Source organism: Orycteropus afer, unplaced genomic scaffold (assembly GCF_000298275.1).
Source record: "Orycteropus afer afer isolate SDZICR_OR568_19922 unplaced genomic scaffold, OryAfe1.0 scaffold00014, whole genome shotgun sequence".
In the NCBI taxonomy this organism is placed as follows: Eukaryota; Metazoa; Chordata; class Mammalia; order Tubulidentata; family Orycteropodidae; genus Orycteropus; species Orycteropus afer.
In genome coordinates, this window is record NW_006921601.1 from 19,423,444 (window position 1) to 19,436,410 (window position 12,967).

At 43.0% G+C, this 12,967-nt stretch overlaps 1 protein-coding gene across 1 annotated transcript in view; it reads left to right on the forward strand.

The window, feature by feature from the left end:
• The window catches only part of NAV2 (neuron navigator 2), a 494,616-nt gene that overhangs the window by 440,009 nt on the left and 41,640 nt on the right, over positions 1 to 12,967 (forward strand). Inside the window, exons 19-22 of the mRNA XM_007955845.2 lie at positions 925 to 1,113; positions 6,591 to 6,643; positions 11,594 to 11,617; positions 11,733 to 11,807. Of these exons, the coding sequence (XP_007954036.1) occupies positions 925 to 1,113; positions 6,591 to 6,643; positions 11,594 to 11,617; positions 11,733 to 11,807 (341 nt within the window). The remainder of the gene's footprint in view (positions 1 to 924; positions 1,114 to 6,590; positions 6,644 to 11,593; positions 11,618 to 11,732; positions 11,808 to 12,967) is intronic.

Sequence of the window (12,967 nt, forward strand, 5' to 3'; positions counted from 1 at the left end):
GGGTTTGAACCACCAGCCTTCTGGTTAGCAGTCAAATGCTTTAGCCACTATGCTACCAGAGCTCCCATATATATATATATAATTTTCTTTATAGCCAAGGGACATGATGAGCAGGAGTGCTTAAAAATGTGTAAGTGAAAGTTAATACATAGGGGAAGATAATCCAAAGTATACTCACAGGATGAAGGAATCGACATAATTAATAATCAAAGACATGTGGAAGTATTTTTAGAACACTTCTCCCTTGTGCTTCTGTGTGAAAGAAACAGTTTGAGTCAGCAAATAAAAAGTACATTATAAAAAATGTTATCATACATTAAATCTTCATTTTTGATTAACTAATTGGGTACCTCCGAAAAATACTATATGTTACTAAAATGGACAACATTTTAATAAGGCCAGTTTTGGCTTGATAAATGTGCCCCCTTTGAGTTGAAAGCTATGTACTTAATATGTGCAGCATTATTAAATGTTCCGTATCCGAAGCAATGAAATCTGTGTTCATGTTGTTCTTTCCCAGCCATAACTCTTTGAGGCAAGAGATTCTTGTCATGCACAAATGCTTCCCATCTGATCAAAAGCGGGGTTGGACTATTTTGGGCTTGGGCTTTAGAGAGAATTGTTTCAGATGAGTCCGGGGAGTAATTAGCTCATGCCTGGAAGGTGACACTGGCTTGTCTGAACGTGCCAAGTTGGAAAACCAGGGCCCAGAGCCTTGCTTTAGAAATGACCTGTCTTTCCTCCCTTACTTTTAGCTGTGAGTTTATATCTCAGGTGTTGATATGACCACCTTTTAGAAAATAGACAGAGAAATTGGCAGGAATGTACATGGCTGACAATAAGCAGACTTCTCTTTGTCCCCATCCAGGATCTAAAAAGAGATATGAAATTTCCAAACTCTTGATTCCATTCCTTTCATTCCAGCGAGTCCCACCACTGTCACCCAGATGAGCTTGTCTAACCCAACCATGCTGAGGACCCACAGCCTCTCCAATGCCGATGGGCAGTATGACCCATATACCGACAGCCGCTTCCGGAATAGCTCCATGTCCCTGGATGAGAAGAGCAGAACCATGAGCCGCTCTGGCTCATTCCGGGATGGGTTTGAAGAAGGTAAGCAGAGATTTGCCATCTCTCAGATTATTACACAGTGTGTTTGATGGTCACTTTATTGACCTGAAAGTCACCTGTAAGTGCTTCCAGTACTGCCCCATGTCCTGAAGGTCAGGGCTCAGGAGTACAGGTTTAAGAAACTCTGAATGGTAGAATCTGACCCTTTCTTAGTCTTGGAGGATTTTAGGGAAGAGGTTCCTGAAAAAGCTCTGGTGAACCTTAGAGTAACCTTCTGCTCCAGCTTCTCCCTCCTGGACTTGGGCCCCAGCTTCTTGGTATACATTTGCATCTTGAAGCTCAGCTACTGGCTTACCAGCCCAGCAGAGCAAGTTCACGGAGCGTTTATTTCCCTGTGCTGGCCCACACGCATGGCTCTGGGAGGCTGTGGGCAGTTCTGCCTCACTGCTTCATGCCAAAATTTTCTGTTTCTCTTTGTTGGTGACCAGGGGTGTGTGTAGGGGGGAAACACTACAAAAATGAAAATTTAAAAATAAGTAAGTAAATAAAATTTTCTATTTCTTTACACAAGCACCAGGGGTTTTTTTATGTGTATTGCCTTCAGTGATGCCCATTTTCTTCTTTGGTTACTGATTATAAATATTTTGGGTTGGATTTACCACATTTTGTTCATTGTAATTGAAAAGGTGGGAGAAAAATTTTTCGGAGAACTGTGTGAGCCATCTTCATCACTCAGTTCATTTCTCTTTCACTGTTCCTTGAGGTGTGAGTTAGGGGAGCAAGCAGTGAAACTGTTGCAGAGGGACGTCACTTCTAACCCCTTTAAAAGCTTCTCAAAGATGGGCTGATAGGACGTGGGTGGCAGTAACTGATTGACTAATGGTGGAGAGCGTGGAGGCAGACTGCAGGGGTTGAATTCCAGCTCCACCACTTCTTTAATACATGATCTTGGGCAAGTTACTTCACCTCTCTGTGCCATTTTCACCAATAAAATGAGAGTAATGATAGCACCTACCTCACGGAATTATAAGAATTAAATGAGACAATGCATATAAATGTTAACATTTTTACCATAATGTTATTACATGTCACAGCCTGTAGACACAGCTTCAGTGTTGTCTTCCTGGTAGCTAGAACCCCCCCCCAGGCAGAGGATAGGGGAGCCCAGGCTGAGGGCTTTACCTTCAGGTGTGCCTTTTTCGCCAGCGACAGAACAGAACGTGGGAGAGGAAGTCACAAGTGCTTACCTCAGTTCCTAGTTCCTGTGAGAGTTGGGAGTCATGCCCAGCATCCTCCCAGTAGAAAAGAACAAACTTGAGATGGTTTAAGAAACCCCAAGTAAGAGGAAGAGAAACAAGATGAAGGACTCTGCTTTAGGCCAGTTTTCTTTTTAACAAAAGTTTTAAAGAGTTTAGTTGCACAATGGTTGCCCCTGGTTAATCTTCCTGGCAACTTAATACTCTTCCCCCTGATTTATGTATCGTTTGCATCCAGTGAGCAGATGCAAGTCTGTAAATCCATATATGGGAACCTGCTGGGACAGAGGATTAAGGAGAACTGGATCTGGAGTTATTGAGTGTGTTTTTGTAGATTTAAGAGCTAGAAATTAATTATACAAACCCTTAGAGCTATACTAGTGGAGGATATATCAACCATAAGGTGAAGGAGTAGACAGTTTGTTTTTAACTTTTTTCCAGTAAGTGTGCTAGCCAAGCATGGCCACAGAGTATGTCCTGGCCTCCTCGATGATGACTTGCACATGGAGTTTGTCCTATGCCATATTCATCTTCTCTGTCCTATGTGTACCTGCCTGAACCATGTTCAGGACTGAAACCATGTTTGAACTGAAACTTGTCCAAACAAGCACACTTTGCCTCATAAAGGTCCAGGGGCCATTAGAGTATCATCAGATAACTTGTATTTATTCCATCTGGAATCAGGCTGTCAGGCTACGCAACTGTGGAATAGCTGGGATTTCAGCATGACGTTGATAAAAAATGCTTGCCCACAAGCAGTGTCTAGACTTTTGTAAACCTCATGATTCATGCTGATGTGGAACTGATGGCAGAGAGGTAAAAATCACATTTGCAGGGACTGTTGTCAATATACTGTTAACATGTAACTTTACATTTTCACCTGGGAGATTTAGCATTAGATTGACTTCCAAGGATATTACATTACAGAAACAAAGTAAGCCCACTGCTGTCAAGTTGATTCCAACTCATGGGGACCCTGTAGGACAGTAGAACTGCTCCGTATGGTTCCCAAGGCTGTAAATCTTTATAGAGGCAGACTGCCACATCTTAGAACCTACTTATAATAGTCAATTAGGTACATTATATGCCATAAAACAGGATAGAAGTTTAGGAGCAATTAGCCCAGGTACTTGTATGAGGTTTCTGGGTGATGTAATTAGCACTTTACATTCTGAAGGAAGCGGGAATCATAAATATGTAGATTAGGTACAGGGAATCATAAATATGTAGATTAGGTACAGGCGTGGCCCAGTTGCAACCTTTCAGAGTTATTTCAGGTAAATTAATTTTCAGCAAATACATTATGCAATCTTCAAGTCAACTTTAATCACATATGTTTAAGGAAATGCTGAAAGTATATTTAAAATGCATGTTTTTGGAGGAAAAAAAATAATCCAGTGACTTCCTAAGTCATCATGAAGAGCTAGTATAGTCTAGAACTCAGAAACTACCACCTCTCAGTTTATATGGAATCCACAGGAACAAAGCAGCTTATTAATACAGAAATCTATTACTGTAACTCGCTTGTGTTTGTAATCCTTGGGTCACAGATGTGGTTGAAATCCCAGGACCTCCACTGGTAGTTTTATGACCTTGGGTAAGGGGCTTGACCCTGCTCAGCCTCTGCTTTCAATTCACTAAAATGTGGAAAATCCTGTACCTGCTTCAAAAGATTAAAGTGAAGATGTAGTGAGCGAAATCTGGAAAGTGTAGTTTAGCAAAAATAATTTTGAAACGTGCTCTATCTTTTTGGGACAAATTACTTCATTCTGTCCAGTGATTCACCCCTATCACGTATGTTGTTGTTGTTGTTACATGCCCTCAAGTCGGACCCGACTCACAGCAACCCCTCCTTGGGTTTCCGAGGCGGTATCACTACAGAAGTAGATTGCCCAACCTTCCTTCCGAGGAGTGGCTGGTTGGGTTTGAACTGCCAGCCTTCTGGTTAGCAGTCAAGTGCTTTAGGAGGCAAACTGTATGGCATCCTTTAGCTATTTGGCCTTGGAATTCCCGTATGCATTTTGTTGTCCAAAAGTACCCAAGCCACCCTTCAGGGCTGGAATTGAACTCAGTCCTCTGGGTTAACTCTCAGTCAAACAATAGTCAGGCCTGCAAGTTCAACACCTACATCAGGGAGATGCACTCCTTAGAACAGGCAACCATGGGGGACAAGAAGGGCAGCATTTGCACAGGGAGAAAGGTAGGGAGGCAGGAATAATGGGCAAGAAAGACACAGGTAGGCTATATTCAGTTTTGGGGTTGACTCTAGAAATCAAAGACTCTGTTTCTTCGGACCACAGCCTTGCTGTTGCTATTTGCCAAGTGCGTAGAGTTAATCACAGAGAAAGCCTGCCAAATGTACTTCTCTGCCGAAGGCACCAAGCTTACCCTGAGATATTGCTGGAAGCAAGTCAATAAGTCTGTGTTTACGACTTGGAGAAAAGCTTGCACACAGCAGCCCTGTGCAGGCCTATGGACAAGGCCTCTGCAGGGACATCCGCACAAGTATGATTGAAAGGTGGCTCCATGTTACCTACATAGCTTCCCCAACTTGGCCTCCAGAATAATCTCCCACCCAGTGTTTTGTGTCACCGGGAGTTGTCTGTAACTCACTCCCTTGAACGTGAGGCCACTAGGTTGGGGCATCAGAGCCTCTGTTAATGTGTAGGCATATTAGCACCAAAAGCCATTATGAACCATTAATACATTAAACTGATTTTTTGTGGGGCATGGGTCAGATGAGTCATGGAGGGAGAAGAAATGGAAGAAAAGATCTAGATCTCAGGCCACTGCTGAGGAGGATGGGTGTACGTGGTGCTGTAGGGACAGCCTCAGAGCAGCAGGCACTTGCTAAGAGAGAAAAGGGCCAGAATGGCAAGCTAAGAGCTACCTGAGCTGAGAAGAGGGAGGAAGCCCCTCCGGGTGGTGGTCAGGGAAATGAAGACAGGATCCAGGGAGAGGGCATCCTCGGAGCCAATCCTAGAGATTTCGACAGACAGAAATTAGAAGCATCCTAAACAGAAGGAACTATGTGGACAGTGACTCCAAGGCAGTAAAGTACCATGCAGGGCATGTATGACAGAGAAGTGCAGAAGACTCTTCTCTTCTGTGTAGAAGACACACAGTGTGATAAATGTATAAAGCAAGAGTGGGTGGTCAGAGAAGCTTTGTTGAAAAGATGGTACGGAGGGCCCTGAGTATTAGGCTCAGCCACTCATCTTGTTGGCAAGGAGCTTCGGCTGACTGCAGTCCAAGTTAAGTTTACTTCTTGGGTGGTAAGTAAATGCCATTTAGTACACTTGGAAAAATACTCCTGAGCCTCCTAATTTCAGACCACAGGTTACAGAGTGGTGTTGGGGGAGAGGCATTCTACCCATGGTCAGGAAAGCTGTGCCCAGTTAAAAGGCCCTTGATGTCTAGATGGGAGTATTTCTGTCTTTCAAACAAGTTGCCAAGAGATTACCAAGAAAATGCCATTAAAGAAGCTGGTTTCCACAAAGAGAAGGCAGCCAAAATACCCTGTCCTAGGAAAGGTCATGCTTTAAAATTACATGAAAACAAATAATGCCACTATTGGCTTGGGGTAGGAGGGGTGCTAAACAAGGTGCTGAGGATGGCTAATGCAAAAATGTAAGTCAGAAATGGGAAAAAGATCACTACTTTCTCTGCAGACTTTGTAGATATGATAAATCTAATGAAGAATCTGTATTTTAGTGAATGTGCTGCTCCCTGGTCATCTAGAATGCAGTTACTGTGGCTAATAGACCCTTAGGTTCAAAATGATCAGCTCATTTTTTTCTCCAAGTACAAGTAACAGAAGCTACTAGGGTATAAAGTATATATGCAGCACAATCTCAACCCTCGAACAATATATCTGTTAAAAGACTGCAATACAATATGATGAAGCAGTCACAGGTGGCCTCTGGGTAATGGAATGATGAGTCATGAAGGTTACGGTGGTGAATATGCTTGTTAACACTTCTCTGTACTTGAAAATTTTTATTCAACGATCATGTATTATTTTGATAGGGAAAAAAAAAGTGTTTAAAAGGTTGTAGAAAAAAATGTGATAATGAGAATGACTCTTAGCACATTTTCCCTTACTTGGCACTGATCACTCATCAGACCAGGAAGGATTGAATCAAGGTGAGATTAAGTTGTTCTGTGTTAATGTCTCGGCCTGGTGGTGCTCTGTAACACTGTTTTCCTTCCCCTCTTTCTGGCTTCAAAGCAGCTAGCTGTTCAATTCTTTTTTTTTTATAGTTCACGGATCCTCACTCTCCTTGGTTTCCAGCACATCATCAATTTATTCTACAGTGAGTATAATGAAATGCCATTTGGCTGGGGCTCCTTTATCAAGTGTCTGGAGAATGAGATATAAGTGTTCCTCCTATAGAGAGCATTTCCATTATAAGGGGATCAAAATCATTAGGGAACAAGATTTGAACTTCACAGACAGCTACTGATTTTAATGTGCTTGCTAATAAATTAGGAACTGGCTGCTTTGTTTAAGTGGCTTTGCACTTTGGGTGCTGACTCGTTAGAATGTGTGAGAAGTCTTGTCCATCTGCTGGTAGATTTGGGAAAAAAAAGAAAAAAGCCTTACAACTTATTAATCCTTTGTGCACCCCAGTTTCATTATCTGTAAAGTATTCCAGGCTGTGGGCTAAGACTTGAGGATGTGCTTTAGGTAGAGAGGAGCTGCTGAACGATGAAGCTGGAGGTGCTAGAGGCAGCAGGGGATATGGAGCTCTGTGGTTCAGTGGGGTCGATGAACAACAGCTGTAGCAGACACTCTGCTGCCCAAGCATTGTGTTGTCCTAGTAGCATTCCCAACACAGATCGGGGGACCCTTTTTAGAAGAGTGACAAACGAGAGGCTGGCCTGTATCAGCCAGCCTTAGAGAGAAAGAGTGTGATTTTCCAACTCTAAGTATTCACATCTAAGAAAATACCATGTTCAATTCCTGGGTCCCCCCTCATGCCAGCCACAGGAAGCTCATACAGTGAAAGGCCTCTATTCCGGTGGCTGTTGTTCTGGGCGTGTGGACATGAAGCTGGTGTTTGCATGAAATTTGAAATTGTCCTTTCTGAGTTGATTTAAATTCACAAATTACCAAAAACTAATAGTAATTGTTTTTAGTTCTGTGTCTGTCTGGATAGCAATAGACTGGAAGTCTAATCTTAGAGTTTTTCTCACTGTGTGATTTTGGACAATTGACTTCATTATTCTGAGTGTCTCTTAGTCTTGCTCTCTGTGTCAGGGAGTTTGGCAGGATGGTCTCTGAGATCCCTACAATTTTTGATGCTTCACAAGTCGTGGAGTCAAAGGTTCCCATTTGCAGTTCTTATGGGTGCCTTTTCTAAGGATATAGGTCCTTTTTGCAGATTTTTTTTTTTTTAATTGTGATTTAGGTGAAGGTTTATGGAGCAAATTCATCTTCCACACAGCAGTTCACATAAACTTTGTCTCATGACATTGACTGTAATCCCCCACAATGCAACAGGTCTCTTCCCACTTCCTCCCCATAGTTAGCTCTTCCCTGTGTCCTTCCCTCCCATGCACTCCTGCCCCCGAAGCATCTCCCTGTACATACACAGCCCTTCTATTCTCCCATGATTGATCTCTCCAAGGAGTCTGCCTACCTAATATAAATGTTCATCTCATATGCCTGTCTTTTGTTAGGCTGGAAGTCACAGGAGTGGGTTCAATTCCAGACCCAAAGGGCAGCTAGGGACCATAGTCTCAGGGCTCCACCAGCCTCTTTCAGACCAGCAAACCTGGTCCCCCTTTTTTTTAAAAAACATAATGATTTTGAGTTTTGTTCCACATTGTTCTCCCACTCTGTCCAGGATCTCCTACATATATGCCTTTCTGAGTGGTTGACAGTGGTAGCTGGGCACCATCTAGTTCTTCTGGTCTCATAGTCATATAGGCTGAGGATTGCATGGTGTACCAGTCGCTTGGACTAATTGTTTCCATGTGTCTATGGTTTTCTTCATTCTTCTTTGCTCTGGATGAGGAGAGACCCATGGTTGCATCTAGATGGCCGCTTGCAAGCTTTTAAGATCCCAGTCACTGCTCACCAAAGTAGGATGTGGAACAGTGTTTTTGTGTAGTATGTTATGTCAATTGAGCTTGATATCCCCTGTGATCATGGTCCCGACCTTTTGCAGATTTTTAAAAATAGTCTAACATTTGAGTATTTTCATGCTGGAGAAGTCTGCTAGTTCCAAAGAAAACTAAGTTTGGCTATACTTTGACCTTTTCTATTAAGGAGCCCCTTATCTATTATTGGCAACTTGGTGATGATGAAATTCTGAAACAAATACTCAGGTGCCTTTGTACATGCTAAGATATATAGCACAGTTCTATTTTGATACCTAAAGAAGAGATCTTTGAAATGTCTTAAGTTGCCTTAGACCCAGACCAAAGGTCCTGCTTAATAGATGAGAGTTTTAAATCTTCTTACTGGATGGCAATAAGTTCTTCCCCTAAGAACTCTGTTTTGTTCCTGTTGTTAGTTGCCATCTAGTCAATTCCAATTCATGGCTTTCCCATGTCAGGAGTAGAGCTGCCCCATAGTGATTTCAAGGCTGGGACCTTTCAGAGCAGATTGTCAAGCCTGTCTTCCAAAGTTTTTCCGGGTAGATTAGAACTGCCAACCTTCTAGCTAGTAGTCTAGTTGTCTGCACCACCCAGAGACTCCTAAAAACTCTATAATTTTTAGATATTCAAAAATGGTCCTTCTGCCTGTAATGTTAATTACAAATGTAATTTTAATTACAGATTACATGATGTTTAAACAGCTGTTATGCCAGCCCTTGGAGTAGAGAAAGTCTAAGAGGCCACATGTGGTATCAGATTTGCTTTCTTGGTTGGTAGGGAACAGCAGTTGAGTTCCCAGGAGAGGTGCTGAATAGAAGTTTAGTAGCTTCACATGGGACTTCCCAGATGTACAGAAGAGCAACAACACCTGGGGGCAAGATGCAAAGCCTATGGTTTCTTCAGGCTGCTTTTGAGAATGAGCACCCAACCCAAGAGATAGGTGGGCACAGTGACAGTCAGTGGTGGTGGTAGCATGAGGAGGGACTATTAAAGCCTCTTGATACAGAAGTGTTTAGAAGCTGGGCTGGTCCTGTATGGATGGTTCAGTCTGCTAACAGGCTGTGTTAACTGTGACACTCTCGCCATCAATTTTTCTGCTTGGGTCAGACTCACAAGTCAGGAGCCTTGTTTCTAGAAAGCATCCATGAAAATGTGGCTGCAGGAAAATATGCTGGTTAAAATCATAGGCTCTGGAGCCAGACTGCCTTGGATTCAATCCCAGCTCCACCAGTTACCAATGCTGACCATGTGACTTAACCTCTCTGTGGCATTGTTTCAGCTGCAAAACAGAAAGCAGTAGTATTAGTACTTATTCAAAGGGTAATTTTGAGAATTGAATGAATAATAAATGTAAAATGCTTGGTATATGGTAAGGACTTAGTAAATGCTGGTTATTATTACCAGAATGAGGAGCTCTGGTGGCATAGTGCCTAAAGCATTTGACTGCTAACCAGAAGGCTGGCAGTTCAAACTTACTAGCCACTCCTTGGAAGGAAAGTTGGGTAGTCTACTTTCGTGGTGATACCACCTCCAAAACCCAAGGAGGGGTCGCTATGAGTTGGATCCAACTCGACAGCAGTGAGTTTGGTTTTTGGTTTCTTATTACCAGAATGTAAGCAACATGAAGTCAAGAACATGGTCTTGCCCACACCCATGTCCTGGCTTCTTAAAACAAAGCCTGGGACATAGTAGGAAATCAGTGAATGTGTGACAGGAAGAGAATGGATGGACAAAGAAAGGTGGATGAATATTATCTGGGAGGGAAGAGTGAGCCTTGAGGACATCTATCCCAAAGTTCTTCTGAAAATGTTTCTTTGATGATATTGTACAGCTGTGTGAACTTAGGCTAGAAAGATACTTAACTTCTCTGAGCCACAGAAGGAATACAGACAACCTGCTTTATGGGATTACTACAAGGATTAAATTTTTTGGCCCTAGTGTACTTAAAAATATGTTGCTGTTGTTAGGAACCAGACTGTAAGAGGGGAGCTCTTGGGCAGGATCAGGAGGAGTTAGGGCAATGGGAGAAGGGGGTGAAGGGGAAGTCAGTCAGGAAGCAGCTACCCACTTGCCCCAGCTGGTGGGTATGAGGTCTGTGGGGTCTCTGCATGCTGAGACATCAGAACTAATGGAGAAGTACTGGTTTTTTAAAATAATGGTTTCATCACTAGTAAAATTGGATTAGGACACACAGTGGGGTCTCAAGGACAAAACAGTCCTTATTGATTTTCATTCCCAAGTTGCTCCTCTACCTGGTTCCCAAGTTGCTCCTCTACCCTGTAGTGCCTGCGGTGGAATGGTCAAAAGGGTAGGAATACTCCCAACATTTCTAAGAAGGGATGGATGGGTTCCTGTTTTATGGGCCTCAGTGGGAACCCATGAGATGGAGAAAACAGTTCCCTCTGCAGCAAATAGATTTCCTCACCCATGCAAATTCCCCTTTAGGAGGAGAGAGGTAGTCTCAGCTTGGCAGGTAGCTGTGTCACCACAGACATAAGGATTCTGTCAGTAAGAGGGGCCTTAGGCTTTGCTGTTACTCCCCAGGACACAGGTAATTGGGGGACATGAGGTAGGGCACAAGGAAGGTAAAGGTCACATGTATCCTCTCAGTCCAGAGAGTCACCCACCTGGCTGATAGGGCTTCCTAGTCACCCTCATTGAGGGCCACTGTTCTTGCTACAGTTTCCTAGGGAGATTGGAGGGAGGGATAAACTGACATGAGCAGTTCTCCCAACCCTCAGCTAGGGTTGCCAGATAAAATATGGAACATCAAATTACATTTGAAATTCAGATCAACAGCAGATGACTTTTTAGAATAAGGTCCTGGTATTTCATAGGATATACTTACACTAAAAGATTATCTTGTACCTTCTCATAGCATCTTACCCTATCCCCACCACCCCATATCCAGTGGAGGTGGGGTGGCTCCTCACAACCAAATAATTGGAAGTGTTGTTCTAATTCCTTCTAATTTTTACAGTAATGTGTTGTTTGTATTTGACCCTTTTTGATTGGTCAAATTAATTAAACCAGTTTATCTAGAGAAATACACTAGAGAAGATTGCTGTCAGTGTTGAAATATGGGTTCCCCACAAATTGGATTAGACTAGATTGTTCCTCAATGGGTCTAATTTTCCTTATGTTTTCTTTCCTTACAGCCAGAAGAAAAATGCCAGTCAGAGGTAAGGAGTAGTTTACTAATTGGATTTCTTCTTGCACTAGTATCATATTTTATTACCCAGCTCAACCTAGGAATGGACTCTCAAAGCAAGTAACTTTGACCCTTGTCATTTTTAGATTCGTAAACTGCGGCGGGAGCTGGATGCCTCTCAGGAAAAGGTTTCTGCTCTGACCACCCAGTTGACAGCAAATGTGAGTACAGATATAAGGGGGTGACCATCTGTCTGAAGCTCTTGCTGCCTCTGAGCATGACCTGAAGGCCTCCTGACTCTATACAGCATAGAAGTACAGTGTAGTAAAAAGAACATGAGTTTTGGAACCAAGGGTGAATGTCAGCTCTGACACTTACTGGCTCTGTGAATTTGGCAGATTATTTAACCTCAGAGCCTGTGTTTGCCTGTCTGTAAAATAGAAGAATGATGATACCTCTAAGGATTGTCATGTGATCAGTCGAAAACTTTAATATTTAGGTGTTGGGGAAGCTAGAAAGAGGCAAAAAAAAAAAAAAGAGAGAGAGAGAGAAAGAAAGAAAACCAGGTCTCTACAATAAATAGCCAGCTGCTCTGTAATTATAATACACACATTGTATGTTCAGGAGACATTGCCAACCAGCATTCAATTCCATAACTGTTTGAGTGCCAGCTATGCTGCGGGCATTGAGGGTTCAACAGCAAAGCAAGCACAGTCACTGTTATCTTAACATTCAGTCTCTCATACAGCAGAGACACAAAACAAGCAATTTTACTAGAACATAATAACTGTTATGATAAAGGGAGGAGATTGCAGGAATATATAGGAGGAGTACCTAACTCAGTTTTGGGGGAATTGGTCAGGAAGGCTGCCTGGAGGAGGTGACATCTGAGTGGAGCTCTGATGGATATTGTGTAGAGGGGAGGATGCATGGGATGACAGCATTCCATCACTCTAATCAATAACAGTTTGTGCAAAGGCCCAAGGTGAAATATCTTGGTGCGTTTAAAATCTAGAGCTTGGGTATGGGGAGGGACATATTGGGGAGAAGGACGTAGGAGGCCTTGGAGAAAGGCAAGGGTGAGATCACAGTGTCTCAGCTGTTAGGCTGAGAGTTTGGACATTATCCTGAAGTTAGTGGAGATGTATCAGTGAGTTTTCAGCAGAGCAATGAAATGGTCAGATTTGCTCTGTAGAAAGATTCTGGACAATGGTGTGAAAATAGGATCCCAGGGGTTACGTGGAGGCAGAGGTCTATAAAGCAGCCTGCTGCAGAGCCGTGACAGTGTGGGCTGCAGCTCAGAAGGTGGAACTTGAGATCTTGGAAGATGCTGAGAGGCTCTGAAGCCAGACTTCCTGTCCAGGAGTGCACAGCCCAGCCT